The following is a 20010-nucleotide window of genomic DNA, read 5'->3' on the forward strand; positions in this document are numbered from 1 at the left end:
CATGGCTCCACTTTCTCCCCCAAGCCTCACAGTCCTTTGCAGAAGTCCCCATCCCCCTGAGAGGCAGGCTGCGTGCTAAGATATTATGTTTGTAAATCAGATGCATGCGTGCATGCTCTCTGGGCCTCCGAAGGACACAAAGGTGTCAAGCTGGCGCCCTCCCTGTTGCCTTTTACACTGGCATTTGATTTGTTTGTTGTGATATGGAGGGTGTCATTAGTGGGTGGCCCCCCCAGCAGGGTGTTAAGTCCCTCACCCATGCTGGGAAAGGTCATCTTCCCCTGCTAATCGCCTCCCCGCATTAAGTGGCTTCTCCCGCCTCCCCCACCTCCCGGAGAAGCATCTGCTCGGAATTCATTTGCCGCCTTTATTGGTACACAGCAGAGCGGAGCATATGCGGGAGCCAGCTAACAGGGCTCCACTTCACTCAAATGTTCATCAACATTTTAAAGTTGAGCTCCACGCTGCCCTCCCTGGGGACCTCCGTGGGATTTGATAGCAGATAATGGGACAGGAGAAGAGGAGGGAAAATGCAGCGGGCGACAGGCAGCCAGCAAGGTTCATCTCCCCCAGTGTCCCCAAGTTGCCTCCACTAAGCAGGCAATTAAAATCCTCCCACCCAGCCCTCCAGGTCCGGCCTCCTGTGGGGGAGGTGGGGGGAAGACCATTGAGAGAAGAAAGGAGGGTGAGGGAGTGGGGGTAGGAGACCATCAGAGTGAAAAATTGAGCAAATACGGAGCTGCTGCTGAGGCTGCCTCCCCAGAAAGCCCGGCCCCCGGACATTGCCCTCTGCCTCCCCCCGAACTTCCGTTTCCTCCTGCTTAGACAGGTCAGATGTAGGTTTATCTTTTATTATTTATTTATTTATGCTTTTTTGGGTCACACCCGGCGATGCACAGGGGTTACTCCTGGCTCTGCACTCAGGAATTACTCCTGGTGGTGCTCAGGAGACCATATGGGGTGCTGGGAATTGAACCCGGGTCGGTTAGGTGCGTGGAAGGCAAATAAATACCCTATCCGTTGTGCTATCGCTCCATCCCCCAGTCAGATGTAGTTTTAGAGCAGGAAGCCTGGCCTGGAAACCTAGACGAGGGACCTGCATCCTTACACTGAGCCACCTGGCACCTCTGTGTTTCGGAGGCCCCCAGGGACTATGGCTCAGTGTCCTCAGTCTCACCTCACCAAGGGTAGTGATGCCCTTGCAGGGTTCCTGGCCTCACCACGGAGCAAGGCTGGGAGCCGGGGAGGCCATCAGGGAGCTGCTCCGTGGCCTCTGATGGTGCATGGGGATACCAGCTCTCCCAGACTCCCTCCATGGCTGACCTCAGAGCTAAGGCAGGGCTGCTGGGGAGGATGGGCGTAAGGCTCTTGCCTTGCATTGTTGGCTGCTCCTGGTTCCATCCCTGGCACCACATGTGGTCCCCTGGGCACCCCAGGGAGTGGGGGGATTCACTCCTGTGTGCAGAGTCAAAGAGTAGCTTCTGAGCACTGCTAGGGTTAGCAACCCTCCTGCTCCACTCCCCAAATAAAGAAAAACAAAAAGGTAACCACCAGTAGCTAAGGCAAATAAAGAGAATGCTCAGGCCACCTCCCTGAACACTGAAATCCAGCAGCAGTGGCTTGCATGCTCAGCTGCCCAAAAGGACAGGAGTGGTGCAGACGGGGACCCCGGCCTGCCTAGGGTAACAGGAAATAGAAGGCCCAACTTTGTTGGGAAGGACACCGTCTCTTAGGGGTCAGGGCTGCTTGCTGTCACCTACCAGGACCTGTGTGGTCGTGTGAGTGACAGGGCAGGCGATCCCAAAGAGCAGTCCAGGGGCGGGAATGTGGCTGGACAGCAGAGGGAGGCCCAGGTGCTGTCTCTGGCACTGCTCAGAGCGGGCGGCCAAACTTTAAGTTTTTATGTGCCGGATCCCCATCATTCGATGTCAGTGGCATTGACTTGACATTAAAATAATAAACATGTGGGTCCCCCAAAATGAAAACCCACCTTGGTAAGCAAACTCAGCCCAGGCCACAGTCTCTAAAAGAGTGTGGTGTTGGAATTCAGCCACTGGGGACTGCATGCCACACAGGATATTTTCTGACACACTCAGCCCCTCTGCAGATGCCTCATTTTGTCATCATTTGCTCCATTGCCAGGTTTTAGGCTCAGAGTAAAAGCATCTGGGAAAAGGGACCTTTAGGGGCTGGAGCGATAGCACAGCGGGTAGGGCGTTTGCCTTGCACGCGGCCGACCCAGGTTCGAATCCCAGCATCCCATATGGTCCCCTGAGCACTGCCAGGAGTAATTCCTGAGTGTAGAACCAGGAGAAACCCCTGTGCATCGCCGGGTGTGACCCAAAAAGCAAAAAAAACAAAACAAAACAAAGTGAAAAGGGACCTTTAAAAGTCTTAAGCACAAACCAAAGTGAAGTGCAGTAAAACTCAGGGTGCTGTCTCGATGCATCTTCAAACAAACATTTACCGTCTTAAGTTTTCATTCACTTCTGAGTTAACGCTGTGCCCAGCTGAGCATGGCCCTGAGACTTCCCGGCTGTGATTTTCGAAGAGAATGACCTCTCCACACACCTTTTCTTTTCCAGAGCTTCAGGTAGGCACCCGGCAGAAAGAACTTCTGGATATTGACAGTTCCTCGGTGATCCTTGAGGATGGGATAACCAAGCTAAACACCATCGGGCACTATGAGGTAAGAGACGTGCAGCCCGCCCATGTCGGGGATAAGCTGAAAGAGCCAGAGTCCACTAGATCCCCCGGCTTCCATTTCCAGATGTCCGGGGGCATCTCTGGCCTTTACTTCATTGGTACCTTCGCCCATAGGAGCACTCGGGCTCCATGGACAGTGAGCCTCGAGCTTGCCACAGACTCGGCAGTGAAAGACCTGACAGAAGTCTCCATAGACCCCAGAACCTTTCCTGTGGGGCTCCTGAGGAAGGTGCACATTTCCGTGTGTCAGCCATATCTTCCGTGCCCACCCCTGCCCCACTGCTGAGGAAGTGTGGAGGTGACAGGGACACACGGGGCGTCAGAGCCCAGAACTGGAGAGTGGTGAGGGCTGGGGGATTCGGCTGACGTGGCCGCGTCTGTGCTCTGTTCGATGCAGGCATGTCCAGGGCTTCGGGATGGCCACACCCCAAGTCTTGGTTGTAGCCTCCATGTGCTGGGGCCCGGATGACGGGGACACAGGGTCCCTGACCAGGGAGGGGAGATGCTGAGAAAGGAAGCAAAGGATAAGCCACCACCCTGCACTGGGTTCTGGTGCCATGGCCCCAAGGATCTAAGAGGCTTTCCTGGGGAGAGCCACGACTCCATGGAGACTCAGGGAGGGAGGAAACGCTCGCCAGGTAGGAGGAGGCACAGGCATAGGTGGCAGGGAGTGGCATGATCTGAGGCAAAAAGGCCTCAGCCGGGCTGCAGTTTGTGCAGTGGCGGGATGCTTTCTGCAGTGCTGCCACTGTAGCCCCGTCTTGTCCAACGGTCCAATCCCGGATGCTGGTTCAGTCATTCCCTTGGCTTTCTACATGGCTTTCCTGACCAGGAGCCGAACCAGGAGCAGGTCTCTTAGGAGTCTAACCTGGGAGAATATATCCGCTGCCTGTGTGCGGGCCGGGGGTGTGGCCGGGCATGGCCGGGCCAGGTGGACGACCTGGGGGCTGAGCAGCAGATGCTGCCGGTGGCTTTGAACTTGCTCCTTGCACAGGGAGCCGTGTGTGGCTCCCCCGTGGCTGTGCATGGAACTTGGAGGTAATGAGGGGTGCACACCTGGGAGAGCGAGGTTCCCCAAACGGCCATCAGCAAACCGTCAGGTGGGAAAAGCGCCCAGTGGACCTACCCCGGGGTGGGGGAGGGAAGGGAGATCTGCAGGCAGGGCCAGGCAGGTGGGTTCAGAGGTGAGCTGGAGGGGTCCTGGGGTGAGGGGGTGTTCCCAGCGGCAAACAGGGTACAGAGAGTTGATGGTCTCCCAGGGATGGGGGAGATGGAGCTGCGCCCTGCTTGGCTCCCCCGTGCCAGGGTTAAACTCTTCTTCTCCACCCGGGAGAAGCCGGCTGCTCCTTCAACAGAGCTTCCTAGAGAACAGCGGAGAGGAGAGACCAGCTTCCTGGCCCCTCCTTGGCCTCGGGGCTGAGTAGCCCTCAGAGCCAGATTGTAAACACGAGCTGCTTTGGGTGACAGCCTGGGGGGGGGGGACCCCAGCCCTTTGCTGAGGGGGACCCGACAGAGAAATGAGGAGGGGTCACAGCCAACTCCCACACTCTCCTGCCAGCAGCTCAGGCTTTCCAGCCTGCGAATCATCCTGCCAAGTGCTGCAGTTCTGAGCATTTTGGAGTTAGTAAAAATCCCCAGGGAACTTTCTGGAAGTGCATATTCTTGTCAATGGGCCACACTTGGAGAAGCGCTGCTCCCCTGAGGGAATTACATGACAGGGAGGAGGTCGGGAAGGAGGTGCCGCCCTACCCACTGCATGCTGGGGGGGACGCTGAGTTTGAGGTGCAGGGCACAGCCCTCCCTCCCCCACCCCCCCATGCCTCCTGCCTCCTGTGCCCAGGGTGTCTGCCAGGGTGTAGGGGCCAGCCCAGCGGGAGAGGCCCCCCCCCCTACAAGGCCTACACACACCTCTTCAGGGAGACCTAGGGAAGCTGCTCAGCTGCTCGGTGGCCTGCAGGGGGCCCCCAAGGCTGGGGGGGTCTGACCACTCTGCCCGGAGCCTGGAGAGGAGGCGCCAGTCCAGGGCACGCCGGGATGCAGCTCTGTCAGGCAGAACGTCTGTCTTCGGGGAGACTGGACCGGGCTAGACACCTCTCTGCTGAGAGATGATAATGGAATTAATCCGGCCCCCAGTCACTTCCCGTCCAAGTGATTTATTGGCCTCATCCCCTCACACCGCTGCCACATGGTGGTAATAAATGACAAGACTAAGACACGTGTGTTTAGAGGATTCTCCGTCTGTTTAAAGAGCTAAGCCGGAAGGCAAATAAAGGCAGGGAGCTTGAAGGAAACAGGGAGGTCAGGGGGCAGCCCCGAGCGCTCTCAGCCTGCACCGGAGCGGCAGGAAGCCTGCTTTTTAATGACCCCTTGCTTCGGGGAAGGATCCCCACCCCAGCCCCCACCCCCAGCCCACCAGCTGCAGCTGCCTAGACCTGTAGCATGCATGTAGTGGCTTCCCTCCCCCCCCCCAGCCACTCATACAACACATAGAGCACACACAACACATACTGCAAACACAACACATAGAGCGTGTGACGCGCGCGCGCACGCACGCACGCACACACACACACACACACACACACACACACACACGGGCCACCGTGTTCCACAGGGCCAGGCTGCAGCTTACTTTTGCCCTTTTGTGAACAGAGAAACGTGTTCTCCTCTGGCATTTGCATTTCCCTCCAAAGAGACAAGATGCTAATTATCACTCTTGTTCATTTACTAAAGTACCCTAGTTTGAGTCACTGTAAGTGCTTAAAAGCAAAAAACTATATTTCATTTAAAAATAGGATCTAACTCAGAGTTTTAAGTGATTCAGACTCACCTCCCTCCAATTAGACCAAATTAGTTAGGTTTTAAAGTTAATCTTTAGTGACGGCCAGTTCCTCCTCCTGTCTAAACAAAGTCCCCACTGCGGGAGCACATCCCTCCGGCCCCCCGAATGAGTGACTGTCCGGGTTTGAACACCAGGTGCCCCAGGGCGTCTGTGGGCAGGGGCAAGGTGGCTCAGCACCCCAGCTGGACATCCTTGTCCACCCTCCTCCTGAGGCTTCCCAAGAGGACTATCTGCAGCCAGTGTGGTATGCTCACTCTGCACATACATGCACAGACCACAACATACATGACACACAACACACATAGTTACATACAGGCACACACACACACGGACACATGACAAATTTACAGTCACACACACAGGCACATAGGCACGGATACCCAGCACACACACAGTCACACAGTCACAGGTGCAAGGGAGTGCACACATAGACAGGCTTGCGTGTGGCATCTCTTTCCCCAGAGCCCCATGAAGAAGGTGCTTTTATCACCTCATTTTACGCCAGCTGAGCAGAGGAGGGGGGTTTCTGCTCCAGTCTTGTGTTATGTGCAGATTCAATGAGACCAGGGTCTTTGCAAACACGCGTAGCCAGAGGCTTCTTTTTCCCTCTAATTAAATCCAGGGGAGAGCTTCCCTAACTGGGAGCAGGCGAGGGGGGCTCTAAGTGTGTTCACTGCAGAGGAGGGGGAGGCTGGGCTGTGCATAGAACTGAGACCAGTGTGTGTGTGTGTGTGTGTGTGTGTGTGTGTGTGTGTGTGTGCAGAGAAAAAGAGAAAGGATACGTATGTGTCTGCATGCAGAGAAGTGTATGTACATACAGGAAAGGTGTATGTATTCACATGTGTGCATGCTCAGAGAGAGGGGGGTGTTGTGTGTGTGTGTGGAGGTGGGGGTGGGGGGGTGGTTTCTCCCCAGCACCCGTGTGGACTCTGGCTGGCTGGTGTTATTACTCCCACTGGCTGCCCTGGTTGGCAGTCATGGTTTCAGGAGGTATCACATCCAACAGGAATGTTCTCACCAGATCACAACACTTGTCCGGAGTGAGGTTTTGAGGGGCAGAACAGACCAGAGGGTCGTCAGGGAATGTTTGCTGCTCAAGTTAAAGTGTCTCTGCTCACACATTATCTTTCCCATGACACTGAGCACTCAGGAACGCTCCAGAGGGTCACCGGGCCACGTTCCCACCCTCCGTGGACTAAGCTGAAGAGATGGAGCTGCCCACAGTGAGCGGATTCCATTATTTAAGGAACGCACAGAAGGCTGCTGGTGTACCGGACACTGTCCTAGGAGTCCTGACTAAAAGCGGCTCCTTTTGTCTTCTCGGTGTCCCCACAAGCAGACATTATCATTATTTTCATTCTGAGGCTCTGAGAAGTACAGAAACTTGCCAGAGTGTCCTCACTCTTCTCCCTGACACTTGCCTTCTGGGAAACTGGTACAGGAGGAATTGCAGAAGGGACTGGGGTCACCCGGGGCCCTTTGCTCAGAATTGGGTGCTCACTCATGCCTCAGAATTAGAGTGCCTGGCTGGAGAGCCGGAGCTAATTCAGGAAAACTCCTGGCAGTTGCGTTTTCTGCCTCTGTGGCCACGTTCAAAACGGTGACAATCTGATGCATCCCAGAACAGAGAATTTGTAAGGCCTTTTCCTTGTTCCAGACCTTCCTTTCACCCCCTTAAGGCCAGCATTCTTTGAAGACGATGCTCGCCTCCATCTGAGAGGGGCTCTCTTCAACAGCTGACTCTTGCAGTCCAACCAGAGCCTGAGAAGTGCTTCAGTTCCCAATTCCACACGTCTGAAGGCTCGGCTCCTCCCCCAGAGACCTGGCTCTGGCTCGGGATCTCTCTCACAGGCCTCTCTGGGAGTCTGCTCCTGGCCCAGGAATGATCCCAAGTACCCCAGAAAGCAACAGGAAGCCTGTCAGGAGTTTCTTCTCTGTCTGAAATTCTCCAGGCGGGGGTGGGGAGAGAGAGAGGGAGAAAGAGAGAGAAAGAGAGAGGGAGGGAAGGAGGGAGAGGGAGAGAATGGGGAAGAGAGAGGGGGAGAATTGTATCTGTGGAGAACGTTCTGCCGGACACTGCCACAGGCTCTGAGGAGCCCAGAGCCTCCTCTGCATCGGGCTGAGTGAAATTATCTTTCTTTCTGGCCCCAAGGAACAGATTCCTTTCTCATGGCCTCGAATTCTTTTTTTTTTTTTTATTGAATCACCATGAGCTACAGTTACAAAGCTTTCATATTTGAGTTTCAGCCATACAATAATCGAACACTCATCCCTCCACCAGTGTACATCCTCCACCACCAATGTCTCCATATATCCCCCGACCCACCCCTCCCCCTACCTCTATGGGAGACAATTTCCTCTTTCTACTTTTGGATGACCTCCCATTCTTGGGGTGTCAGAGATAAAGACAAAGGGGGAACGGGGAGAGTGGTACTGCTGAGTGGCGACTCCTCCGTGGGGCTGGACCTGAGCAGGGTTTGGTTCTCTCGTGACGCCATTTCTCATAAATTGGGGTGAGTGGTGCCAGTCGGGGTTTCCATAGGCCACTCTGATTTGATCTTTTCAGATTTTTTTCCAAGGAACTAGTGTCACAATATTTCTGATCATATTAATATTTAAATTTTGGATGTGGCAATATTTATAATGTTTCATAAGATTCTTAGGCTAAATCCAAGCCTTTCTTCTTAGGTGCCGCCACATAAAAATTGCTCATATTTGGGCTATGTTTATCTACAAAACAGCAGTTTCATAAGGTTAAATAACAAATTTAACCCTGTGTATTTCCAGAAAATCAATTTTTATGGAATTATCTTCAACTTCTGCCATGAAGATAGCGTCTTACCTGCAAAGAAAAAAAATTTTACCTTTCCTTCTCCACAGTGTGGCACAAATGCAGCTTCTGTTTCTTTCAGGAGTGACTTTCAATTGTGCCCAGGGGTCCATTTCTCCCTGGGTCACCTCCTTCCCATCATCAGAGTCACACCTCCTAATTCTGATGATGGAAAAGTCTAGAATCATCTGTGCTGCGTTTCAGCACAGCCCACTCATTCTCAAAGGGCACTGGCCTTGTTGTCACTTCGAGTCCTGGAGCTCTGCACCAGTGGAAAGAATTTAATTTGAAACTACCGTTGTGTACCAGTTGTGCTCTGGGCTGGAGAAACATAACGGCCCCAGATCTATCCAGTGACATTAATCTTTCTTTGATTTAATTTGGTTTTCGTTCCTTAAGGAGGAGCTCAAAGGATGCTCTCTGGCCTCAGAGAAGTGTGGGAGGATTAATAAGACACTTGTAGGGAAACCTGTGACACTTCTTCCTAGCACACCCAACATTTGTCACACCCACAATGGTCAGGGCTCACTCCTGGCTCTGTGCTTGGGGATCACTACTGGCGGAGCTCAGGGTACCATATGGGGTGGCAGAGAACAAACCTAGGTCAGCCACATGTAAGACAAATGCACCCATTGTACTATTGCTCCAGCTGCCCCTGCCGCAATGGCATTTTTAATAGTTTTTGAATTCTCAGTCACTTTTCCAAAGAGCAGCTCTGCCCTTAACTCAGTCGGCATACTTGTGCAAAATGGAAAAGCAAAACCTTTCCCCACCATACATGTCTGTAAATAGTTTTCTGCTTTTCCAGTGGTGCTAGGGGTACCACGTGGGGTGTGGTTAGGAGGGGGAGTAGTTCCAGCCCTCGCACAGCTGTGGATATTAGAAATGTGGAGATAACTCCCCCCCTCCCCCGCCACACACTCTCTCTCTCTCACACACACACACACACACACACACACACACACAACTCAGCCACTAATAAAATGCTTTTACACTTGCTCTCCGGAGATAATTTCAGAGGGAAATTTCCTTGGTCCAAGCCGCGTCTGCACGCTCTGAGTGCCTGAGCACCGCGCCAGCAGTGAGCCGTTGCCAACTCCTGAAAAGACATTTGAACTTTTGGCAGCGTTCCTTCTCTGAAGGCCCCTCCACGGTGTTTGTGATTATAGAGTCGGGGCGCTCACTTCTGGCAAAACAAAGCGCCTGACAGTCGCGGAGTATTGGCTCAACACTCGACGGGATCCATTTGGGATTCATTCTTTGACAATTACCCAGAATGAATCACCAGCTTCCTTTTATAAGAAGAGATATATTTTTTGGCTTGAAAATAGCACATATGCAGTGCTTTGTGGGGAGGGGTCTTGCAACTCAGTTCAGACCTGCTCAGAAGCTTTGTCTTGTGTTGCTGAGGGGTTGCCTTCAGGCAGCATCCACTTGCTTTGCCACAAATATGGACGAGAAGCGGAAAATGTGCCGGCGCTGAGTGGCTGAGGTGCAGAGAGCGTCGACTGCTTACTGAGCAGGGTCGGAGAGCTCAGTAAGAGACCGAATTCTCAGTTAGAGCACCTGCCAGAGACATGCAGGCCCCACCCAGCCCCTCCCTGCACCCCACTCCCCACAAGACCTGAACACCAGCAGTTAGAAGCCTCCGGCCTCAGTTTATCGGCTGGCTGGACGCAGCTGGCTGGACAGCTGTGCCCGGGGCCTCAGCAGCTGGCTCGATGCTCCTTCCTCTGTGGGTGAGCCTGAAGGAGGTTAGCCTTGCAGCGTTTTCTGCTTGCTAAGCAGGTTTGCACATTCTGCTAACCCACATGCAGCAGGCCTGAAGAGAAACTCTCAGTCCCTCCTTTATTTCCTCCCAAATTGTGGAAGGCCAAGTTGGAAATTAGTTTGGGAATTCAGAATGGCTGAAGAACGCAAGGAAAGATCATTGAGTAGTTAATGTTCAGAAAGTGGAGGGCGCTCAACATCAGAGTATGTGTCCCTACCATCTGCCTGTTGACCGGGCACTGCAGGACAACAAGAACATGGGCGCAGGCAGGCACACACACACACACACACACACACACACATATACACAGCTATGCGCATGTGCATGTATGTTAGTGTTCCACTATCCAAACACAGGGTGAGCATGTGTGTGTTCCTGTCTGTCTGTCTTAAGGAACGCTCCATCTTTTGCCTGTGTGCACCAACCCTTCAGAATTCTTCTCCTAAGGGGTGATTCTCCCCATTTTAGCATCCGATCCCCCTTCATCCACAGAGGCACCCTTTAGATGAGGCACCCTGGAAGGACACGTGTCACTGGTGGCCACAGTCTCAGGGCCAACTCTTGACCATACCCGGGGATCGCAGTGGTGTGTGACGGGTGGTACAAGCATTTGTTTGTCAAATGCGAACATTTCAGAGGGCAGTTTTGGAATCGCCCTATTGAAATATCATTTCTATACCATAAAGGTCACCTTTTTAAAGGGCACAGTTCAGTGGGTTGGGGTACATTTGCATCTTTGTGTTATTATCACCACAGTCTGATTGTAGAGCATTTTTAGTCACCACTGGAAACCTGGTGCTTGTTATAGTGTTCTGCCCCCTGCCCTTCTTTGGGCAACTAAAAATATAATTTCTGTCTGTGTAAATTTGCCTATGTGGATATTTTGTACAAGTGAGATAATATGTGGTCTTTCATGACTGGCTTCTTTCACTTTACATCATGTTTTTGAGGCTCATTAATGCCATCGCATGGGTTTATACCCGCTGCCACAGGGGCTGGGTTCTGCATGGGTGTGACACCATTTTTTTTTTAAGAAAACATAAGCCCAAACAGTTAAGCATCACTTAGTCTAAAAGAAACCGCAAAAAAAAAAAAAAAAAAAAAAAAGAGGTTGTCCCAAGCCTCTCTTGCCCTCTCGGAAGCTGAGCTGTATCTCCGCGGGGACCATCAGGCTGTCTGCAGCTTGGTTTTCTTTCCCTGAGCCCACTGTCCTCCTGCCACAAGCCTCCAAGCCTCCCCCTGGCCTCCTCCCTCTCACCGCCCTGACTGTCTCCTCCACACGGTCCTGAGCGTGGCAAGTGTCCTGCTGAGTCCCAGCTTCCCGCACAGAGCCTAGAACCTAGGAACACTTGATAAATGTCATATTCCCTAAGTGACATATGGATGATTGTCCAGCCTTCGAATTCCAGTGTGAAGCTGAGAAAGACATTTAGTGCTAAAAACGACTCTCTCTCTCCCTCTCTCTCTTTTTCTTTTATCTTTGCTTTCAGATATCAAATGGATCCACCATAAAAGTCTTTAAGAAGATAGCAAATTTTACTTCAGGTAACCAATATAATGTTGTTCACCTTTTGTTCGTGCGGGGCTTTATGAAGTATTGCTTCCTGCTTCTCTCAGATACACTGTTATAAAGGGAAGATTGAGCTGATGCTGAATAAAGCAGAGAAAAGCCATTTCGATCTGTTTCTAGTCCCGAGATTCTGAGCCTGGCAAGAGGTGGACAGGAAGGTAGAGGCGGGGCAGACAGTTTGCTGGCTCCGAACTGTTACTGCCTCTTCACCGCCTTAACCTCGGCTAGAATCTCCACCTTCGAAACTCTTACCCAGCTCCACAGGAGAAGCGATCCCCTGGCAAACAGACCAAGGGGGAAGCGGCTAGATAATCACCTGGTCCTGCCAGCACTGGACAAACAAGATAACCCAGTCTCCTCCTGCGGACCGTGCAAAGCCCCCCTGAAAGAGGAGAGATGCACTCAGCTGCGGGAGAAGTCAGTAGCCAGTCAGTCCTACTCTAGATGGGGTGGGGACCAGACAAGAAAACATTGTGACAGGACCTTGAAAAACAAACAGAAAAAAAAAAAATCCCTAAACCCCTTTCCAGATTTGTCTCCAAAAAAAATGATAATCCGGCCAAGCGGGTTATCAGCCCTCCGCAGGGTTCTGGGTCCGGGACAGGGCTGCCGTCTGGACTGAGCAGCCTGTTAGGTCCCGGCAGCTGGGCTGACCCTGGGGCTGCCAGGAAAATGCCCAGGAGGAGGGGGAAGGCTGCAGGACACCTCTGCGCCCCCATGTCTGCACCCTCGCTTCCCTTCTGCACAGTCAGGCTGGCAGAGAGCAGCCCTCCCGCGTTCAGATGGCTCAGAACTGCCTTCCCATGCAGTGCTGAGGGTTCCAAGGGGCCAGAGGGATCTTTGGCCGAGTTTGCTGTTAGAGATTGGGGCGGCAGGCTGGGGCCTGGACCTCAGCCGGGGTCTCTTCATGGGACCTCCCAGCCACCACCAGAGAAAAGCTCACAGCAGGCAGCGCTGAGGGGCTGCTGGCGTCTCGCTCTGCCCCGATTCCCCAGATGAGCTGCTCCGGGTTCATCTAGTCACTCCCTCGTGTGGGGCTCTGCCTAGTTGTCCCTTCTCTCCTCGAGGGCCCATGGCCACTGTTCTCTGAGCAGAGGGCTTCAGCTTGTCCCCACACAGGAAACAGAAACCCACAGTGGCATTCGGGACCGACCTGTTCTGCTCATTTCCTCCTCCCCAGTCCCCTCCGACATCCCTGGGGGCGCTGTCCTCCCAGCCAAAGTGCTCTCACCAGTGCCTTGGGGCCCACCATTTTCCTAACCTTAATTCTGACTTGGGCCCACACCCAGTTGTTGGCAGAGCTCACCCTTGGCTCTGCACTCAGGAATCGCTACTAGCAGGGCTTGGGGAGCATATGGGGTGCCAGGGATCGAACGAGGCCTGCTGCATGCAAGGCAGGTGCCCTACTTGCTACACTATCTCTCTGATCCAACAACCCTTTTCAGATTTTCTAAATTAAAAAAAAAATTTCTTGGGGGGGAGCCACACCCAGTGGTGCTCAGGGCTTATTCCTGGTTCTGTGCCGCTCAGGGATAATTCCTGGCAGGACTCAGGGGACCATATGGGGTGCTGGGAATCAAACTTTGTTGGCTGCATGCAAGACAAGTGCCCTACCCACCATACCAGCACTCCAAACCCAACCCCTTTTTAGAGAAACTCCCAGTGTCTAAGTCAGTTTTTTATACTATGCAATTCTTCCGCAGCTGTAATTTTCCTAGCAGTAATATGAAGCCTTTCATTGGTCAGGATATAAATCCCATGAGGGAGGGAACTTAGGCTGTCTTATTCACTACTGTGTGCCTGACGGGCCCTGGCACACGGACAGAATTCCAGCACTATCCGTTTGATGAGAGAGTGCCTCGCCCCATCCCATTTCCAGCAAGTGAGCATTCAGCCTCTTATTTTTAAACTTCCAAGAACAGGGAATCTCCTTCCCACTCCAGATCCTCGCCCATCCTTTTCTTCACACTGTTCTGTCTTCCTACTGTTCTTAAGATCTCAAGATGGAGGCTGGAGCAATAGCACAGCGGTAGGGCGTTTGCCTTGCACGAGGCTGACCCAGGTTCAATTCCCAGCATCCCATATGGTCCCCTGAGCACCGCCAGGAGTAATTCCTGAGTGCAGAGTCAGGAGTCACCCCTGTGCATCGCCAGGTGTGACCCAAAAAGAAAAAAAAAATCTCAAGGTATAGCAGGGGTCAAAAATATCCTCTGAAGAGCTTGAGTAATTCCTCTGGTTTAAGGCGCAGGCAGCACATCTAAGGGGAAGACCAGTTAACCCAAGGTTTTTGTTTTGTTTTTAATGGACTATTTTTTTTTCTCTCTCCCTTTCTCTGGTGTTCAGATGTGGAGTACACAGAGGACCACTGTCATTTGGTGAGTCCAGGCTTTCTCGTGCTTGCTCCTGAGCCCCCTGCTTTCTTTAGTGCCAGTGAGCTCCTTGGCTAACGGTGCGACCCGTCTTCCTTTAGATCTTACCAGATTCGGAAGCATTCCAAGATGTGCAAGGAAAGAGACATCGAGGGAAGCACAAGTTCAAAGTAAAAGAAATGTATCTGACAAAGCTGCTGTCGACCAAGGTACACTTACTGTTCTGCGAGGGCTTTACGGCTACCTTGGGGGTGTATGATGTGTTTGACTTAATTTCCACTGAAGTGTGAAAATGTTACAAATCCCTTGTGCCTTCTAGCAAAGCAAAATGAAAGTTTAAATTGTAAACATTTCTCCCTCCCTCCCTCTCCCTTTCTCCCTCTCTCCCCGCCCCCCCTCTCTCTCTCACACACACAGAACTGCAAAGATAAAGGCACTTTACAAATTTCTACAGTATCATCTTCAATCTAATTTAATATTATTAGATTTAATGTTATTCTCAATTTCTCCCCTATCATTCCAATATTGTTATTTTTTTGGCTGATAGTACAATTATATCTTTTTGGTTTACTTGTTATTATATAGATGAGCAATAAAATGTCCTCTTTGAATTAATTGTAAATAAAATTAAAGGGAGGGGTCAGTGTTGATAACCCTAGTAAATCTTTTTTTTTTAACCCTAGTAAATCTTACTGTTTTTTTTTTTTCATTTTGAAATAAAGAAGTCGGTTCACATTTTAAAATGTAGATGTGAAAGTCAATGGAATATAAAATCAGTGGCAAACTTGATCTGCTTTTAGTGCAATTAACAAGTTGTGGTGATTGCTTTTTTTTCCTCCTCAAATGAGCAGCAGTGGAAATGCTATTATCTACCTCTGATTTCAGTCCGCTGTTATTGACGTGCTTCTTCGCATTGTCGTCCATTTGGAGGATTTGTTTAGTAGATTTGTTTAGAGGGCAGAGGCCAGCCAGAGTCTCTTGATTTCTCATATATCCCACAGAGTTCTGCCTGTCTGGCTTTTTGTAAAACACTTGAGTGCTTTGGAAAGTACACAGTAAGGCCCCATGATTGAAACATGCACAACAGGGAAAATTCTGGGAACGGAGCAATATCACTTGCGTCTTAGCAGGCTGAACAAAACCAATAAAAGCCAAACATCCATGGCACCGTGCTTTATGCATCCCAGCACTCCGACTGACATTTCAATGGCCAGACGTTTCTAAGACACACTTCCCTATTGCCTGAATTCAGCAGTTTATGAACCAAATCTAAACCCGGGTGCTGGGGTAGTCTGGTGGGGTGGGACGCAGAACACTTAGTCCCAGACTCTGAGATTGGCCTTACTTGAGAGTTTCGCCCACCTTCTCTTCAGCCTGTCTGTTCTGCACTGAACTTCATTTTATTTTTTTCCTTTTCCATCATGTTTCAAAGCTTTTACTTTCATATGTATATTTTTAGTCTTCCAAATCTGATATCCTCTGTCTTTCAGGTGGCAATTCACTCCGTGCTGGAAAAACTTTTTAGAAGCATCTGGAGTTTACCTAACAGCAGAGCCCCATTTGCTATAAAATACTTTTTTGACTTTTTGGATGCCCAGGCTGAAAACAAAAAAATCACAGATCCTGATGTTGTCCATATTTGGAAAACTAACAGGTGGGCACGCTGGTAATTACTGATTGTGTTCAAGAACTTGGGACTGAATCTCAATACAAAGGAAAGCATTCATATGATTATGGAAGAATTTATTTACCCTGTACAGAATCATTTGCCTTCATTAGCTTAATATTCAAGCAGTTTCTTACTGCTACTATATTTAAGCAACAAAGTCAGTCCTTTGCTAAGAATTCTATTCTTTAGGGTAAAATGAACATAGTATCTTTAATGCATGAAAAAGACTTTGTATAGAATGCTAGAACAAATTCTGATGACTAGCCAAGGATGAAAAATTAATATTTTGTGATTTTTATCATGGTTTTCTAATAGAGAAGATACTTATTTGTCCTTCAGCTAATCACTTTGTAGCTTAAGTTGCCTTTCCTCTCATTCTGCATGGGAATTTCTGCTTTTATTTATTGAATGTGGTATTCCAATACAATGAGAACTAGCCTAAGTATGGTGTTTGCTTTCATTTAAAAAATCATTTTACAGGGTTGGAGCGATAGGACAGCAGGGAGGGCGCTTGCCTTGCACATGGCCAACCTGGGTTCAATTCCCAGCATCCCATATGGTTCCCGGAGTACTGCCAGGAGTAATTCCTGAGTGCAAAGCCAAGTGTAACCCCTGTGCATCGCTGGGTGTGACCCAAAAAGCAAAAAAAAAAAAAAATTCATTTTACCTTAAACCAAAGCAAGGCTTTACTATGTGTTCTTCATTTTTCCTCAGTCAATATAGTTCCTTGCCTCTACTTGAATGTTCTGGTCCAGGAGCTGAGTAAGACCCAGAGTTAAGATGTGGAAGAATAAGTACAAACTCAGGTTCCCCAAAGCAAAAGGTTAGCCAGAGCATTTGAGATGCACCTGAGAAAGTCACATTCCAGACCTCTAAGTCCTACTGTCTCCCGTTTAATCAACTGGGAGAGTCTGTCCCAACTCTCTCCACTGGCTTCCACCTTTCCCATTTTCTGGCCTCCTATTCCCAGCCCCAGCTGTGTCCACACCACTGCGTAATGCAGACTGTAGCTGCTACACAGGGTCAGTTGATCTCTGAGAGGCCCAGTTTTCATGGTGGAGGCAGTCAGTTAGGCCAATGTGGAGGAAGAAAGGTTTTTTTTTCTTCTGGAAATCTTTCCCAGAGACTGGGAAAGATTTGCACTTGAGAACCTACTCGGCACTAGACACTTAGGTGCTGGAGATGTAGCTATGAAGTCCACAGACAAATATCCATGTTGTCACAGAGCCAGCATTTTAAGAGGTGGGAACAAATACAGTAAGCTGTAGTTTTGTTGTTTTGTTTTGTTTTTTTTTGGTTACAACCAGTGATGCTCAGAGATTACTCCTGGCTCTGGCTTTGCACTCAGATATTACTCCTGGCAGTGCTTGGGGGTCCATAGTGGATGCAGGAAATTGAACCCAGGTTGGCCACGTGCAAGCCAAGTGCCCTACCTGCTGTACTATTGCTCCAATCTCAGCTGTAGTATGTACAAAGGTGCTAAGTGCAGCCAACAAAATGGAAAAATAGTAAACGGGTGTGTGTGTGTGGGGGGGGGGGGGGGACCAGGAGGCCTACACAGCGGTTAGAGTGCATGCAAGGCAAGCTGAATTTGGTCCCCAATGGACACCACATAGCCCACCAAAGCAAGCATCATCAGGGGTGACCTCAAAAGCCCCTAAACACTTCTTGGGACCACCACTCCCTGCCCTGATTAAAATGGTTGAAGGGAAGAAAATGACATGACCAGAGGAAGTCTCAGGGAAATGCCATCGGAGCCAGGTCTGAAAGAGGTGAGGTGAGGGCAGGAACCCTGAGACTTGTGGGACAATGAGCAATAGCAGCTTGGCCTGGCCTGTGAAGAAGCCAGTGGCGCTGGAGTGAGCAGGGTGAAGAGCAAGGTGAGGCCCCCACCCAGAGCATGCAGGGACAGTATGGGGAAGGTGGTAGAAAGTCACAGAGGAGTGTGATGAGGTGGGCTGGAGTTGTGACTGGTTCTAGGGGCTTGGGAAGATGTCATACTTACTAAGCACCTTCTAGAACAATCTAAACACTGGTCTTGTCAATGGCTACTATCCAACTTACCTTCCCCTAGCTCTTCCTTTCAGTACCTGTCAGATCCAACCCTTTCTTGTTTTTGTTTATTTTGGGACCACAGTCAAAAGTGCTCAGGGCTTAACTTCTGGCTCTGTGCTCAGGGATCACCCCTGGTAGGGCTCAAAGGACTATAAGGGGTCCCAGGAATCAAACCGGGGTCAGCCGCATGCAAGGCAAGCACCCTACCCGCCATACTATTGCTCCGGCCCCTCACCCCTTTTTCTGAGTGTGCTGCTGTCTGTGCTGCTGTGTATGGCCAGGATGACTTGTGAACTCAGTGACAAGGATGCGCTGCCAGTTTGCATGCTCTAAGAAGCAAAGCTTGCAAGGCTGTGGAATCCTGGAGTGCCTCTTTCTGAAGGGCTCTGCCTTTCTCTTGGACAGCCTCCCTCTTCGATTCTGGGTCAACATCCTGAAGAACCCCCAGTTTGTTTTTGACATTAAGAAGACACCACACATAGATGGATGTTTGTCAGTGATCGCCCAGGCCTTCATGGATGCGTTTTCTCTCACGGAGCAGCAACTAGGGAAGGTAAGGTCCAGGTTTTGTATCCTCATACGGACTTGGAGGAGACTGAAGCACTAGCTTCCTTGTAACCATTCAAATAATAAGCAATTGCCCAAAAACCACATCTGAAAATAGTCAATAACAGTTCCCGTAAATATGCATTTCCTTAAAATCTGTTGTATTTATTTTCTATCTTTAGTCCAGCTTTTTAAAACAAATAATGAAAACCAAAATAGGAAATTATCTTCACTCTTTTGCAGAACTCTGCTTCTAAAAACCTTTGCCACAAAATACATAAATTGGCCTGTTTCCTAGAGAAACATTTTGTGGACACTAATAAATTATAAATCCAAGCATGAAAATACTAAAATTTCCCTAAGTTCCACCTGAATATAATTGAATCTGTTTGAATATCAAAATTTTTTTGTAGAGAAGGAATCTTTTCTGAAATTCATTACCACCAGTTTGTCATTTAAAAATAATTTTTCGTATGGTCTTCTTTGTTGAGCAAAAGCTGCAAGAAGGCAAAAAGAGAGAGGAAACTTTGAAAGAGATGTCTTGGTCTTTCAGCATTTCAAAATAGACTGAACTGAGAAATATCTGTACCTAATGGATTTTAGAAACTCTTTCTGCCCTGACAGTGATTCTGCAGTAGAGGGATTTAAGAGCACTTTCACGAAATGTGACTGATGCTGCATAGAGCCCCAGCCTCCTGGTCTAAATCTAAACTCAATACCCCCACCATTTACAACCAACAAATGTTTTTTCTTTGTCTTTATGACAGTCTCATCTCTCAGGAAGATGCCTTTTAATTCTCTTCAAGCCCTTCCTCCCTTCTCCCAGTTTGTTTCTAATTGGTTACTACTCATTTCTTTAAAATGCCCCATTTTCATTCCTCTGACCTAGACCTCCAGTACCTCACCCCAACAGGCATCCTTTCCTTAACCCCCTTCCCCCCTGCCACCCCCATCCACTCTCCCCTCATTTTCCCTCAAGGTGGTTCAGGCTCTTTCAGAAAGATAAATCTGATCTTGTCAATCTCCTGATTGAAAAAGGAACTATTTCCCTTTCCCTTTCAGGCATATCAGTCAAGGTCTGTCCAGGGCCACGTTCCTAGCCTGGCTTCAAGTCTCTGTCTTCTGTCATCATCACTTTTCTTGCATATCCCATATACCTTTCATTCTACAGCTATTACTTTTCCTAAATTTACAGTGATTTTTTTTTTTTTTTGGTATATCTCCTTGCTCATCCCCTTCCTGTTTCATAACCCCTCTGTCTGAATTGGAAAATCCTACTCATTTGTTTATTCAAACATGATTTCTCAATGTGAACCCTCAACAGTGTAGTTCAGTCTAAATATACTGAAGTCATCCCTTAGAATCACCAGGGAGGAACTGATCCCAGCATCCCTCTCCCTGCAACTCAAAAATCCATCGGTATTCACATCCCTTCTATAAAACCGTGCAGTATTTCCATATAACCTACACATTTCTTTTGTCACACTTTAAATCACCTGGAGATTGCTTACAGTGTGAGTGCTTGGTGAATAGTCGTGATACTCCACTGCCTGGGGAACAGTGATGGGGGGGTGGAGGGGAGTCCATACAAGTTCTGCGTAAGGAAGGTACATTCATCACTGGCCTGCTGCATGGTTGAGTCGAGAGGTTAGGAA

At 49.7% G+C, this 20010-nt stretch overlaps 1 protein-coding gene across 2 annotated transcripts in view; it reads left to right on the forward strand.

The window, feature by feature from the left end:
- The window catches only part of PLXNC1 (plexin C1), a 172224-nt gene that overhangs the window by 145912 nt on the left and 6302 nt on the right, over positions 1-20010 (forward strand). For both annotated transcript variants that reach the window (XM_004602834.2, XM_055118386.1), the window contains exons 23-28: positions 2586-2689; positions 11637-11691; positions 14060-14091; positions 14187-14294; positions 15576-15739; positions 18215-18362. In XM_004602834.2, the coding sequence (XP_004602891.2) occupies positions 2586-2689; positions 11637-11691; positions 14060-14091; positions 14187-14294; positions 15576-15739; positions 18215-18362 (611 nt within the window). The remainder of the gene's footprint in view (positions 1-2585; positions 2690-11636; positions 11692-14059; positions 14092-14186; positions 14295-15575; positions 15740-18214; positions 18363-20010) is intronic.

The sequence above is a fragment of the Sorex araneus genome, chromosome 10 (assembly GCF_027595985.1).
Source record: "Sorex araneus isolate mSorAra2 chromosome 10, mSorAra2.pri, whole genome shotgun sequence".
In the NCBI taxonomy this organism is placed as follows: Eukaryota; Metazoa; Chordata; class Mammalia; order Eulipotyphla; family Soricidae; genus Sorex; species Sorex araneus.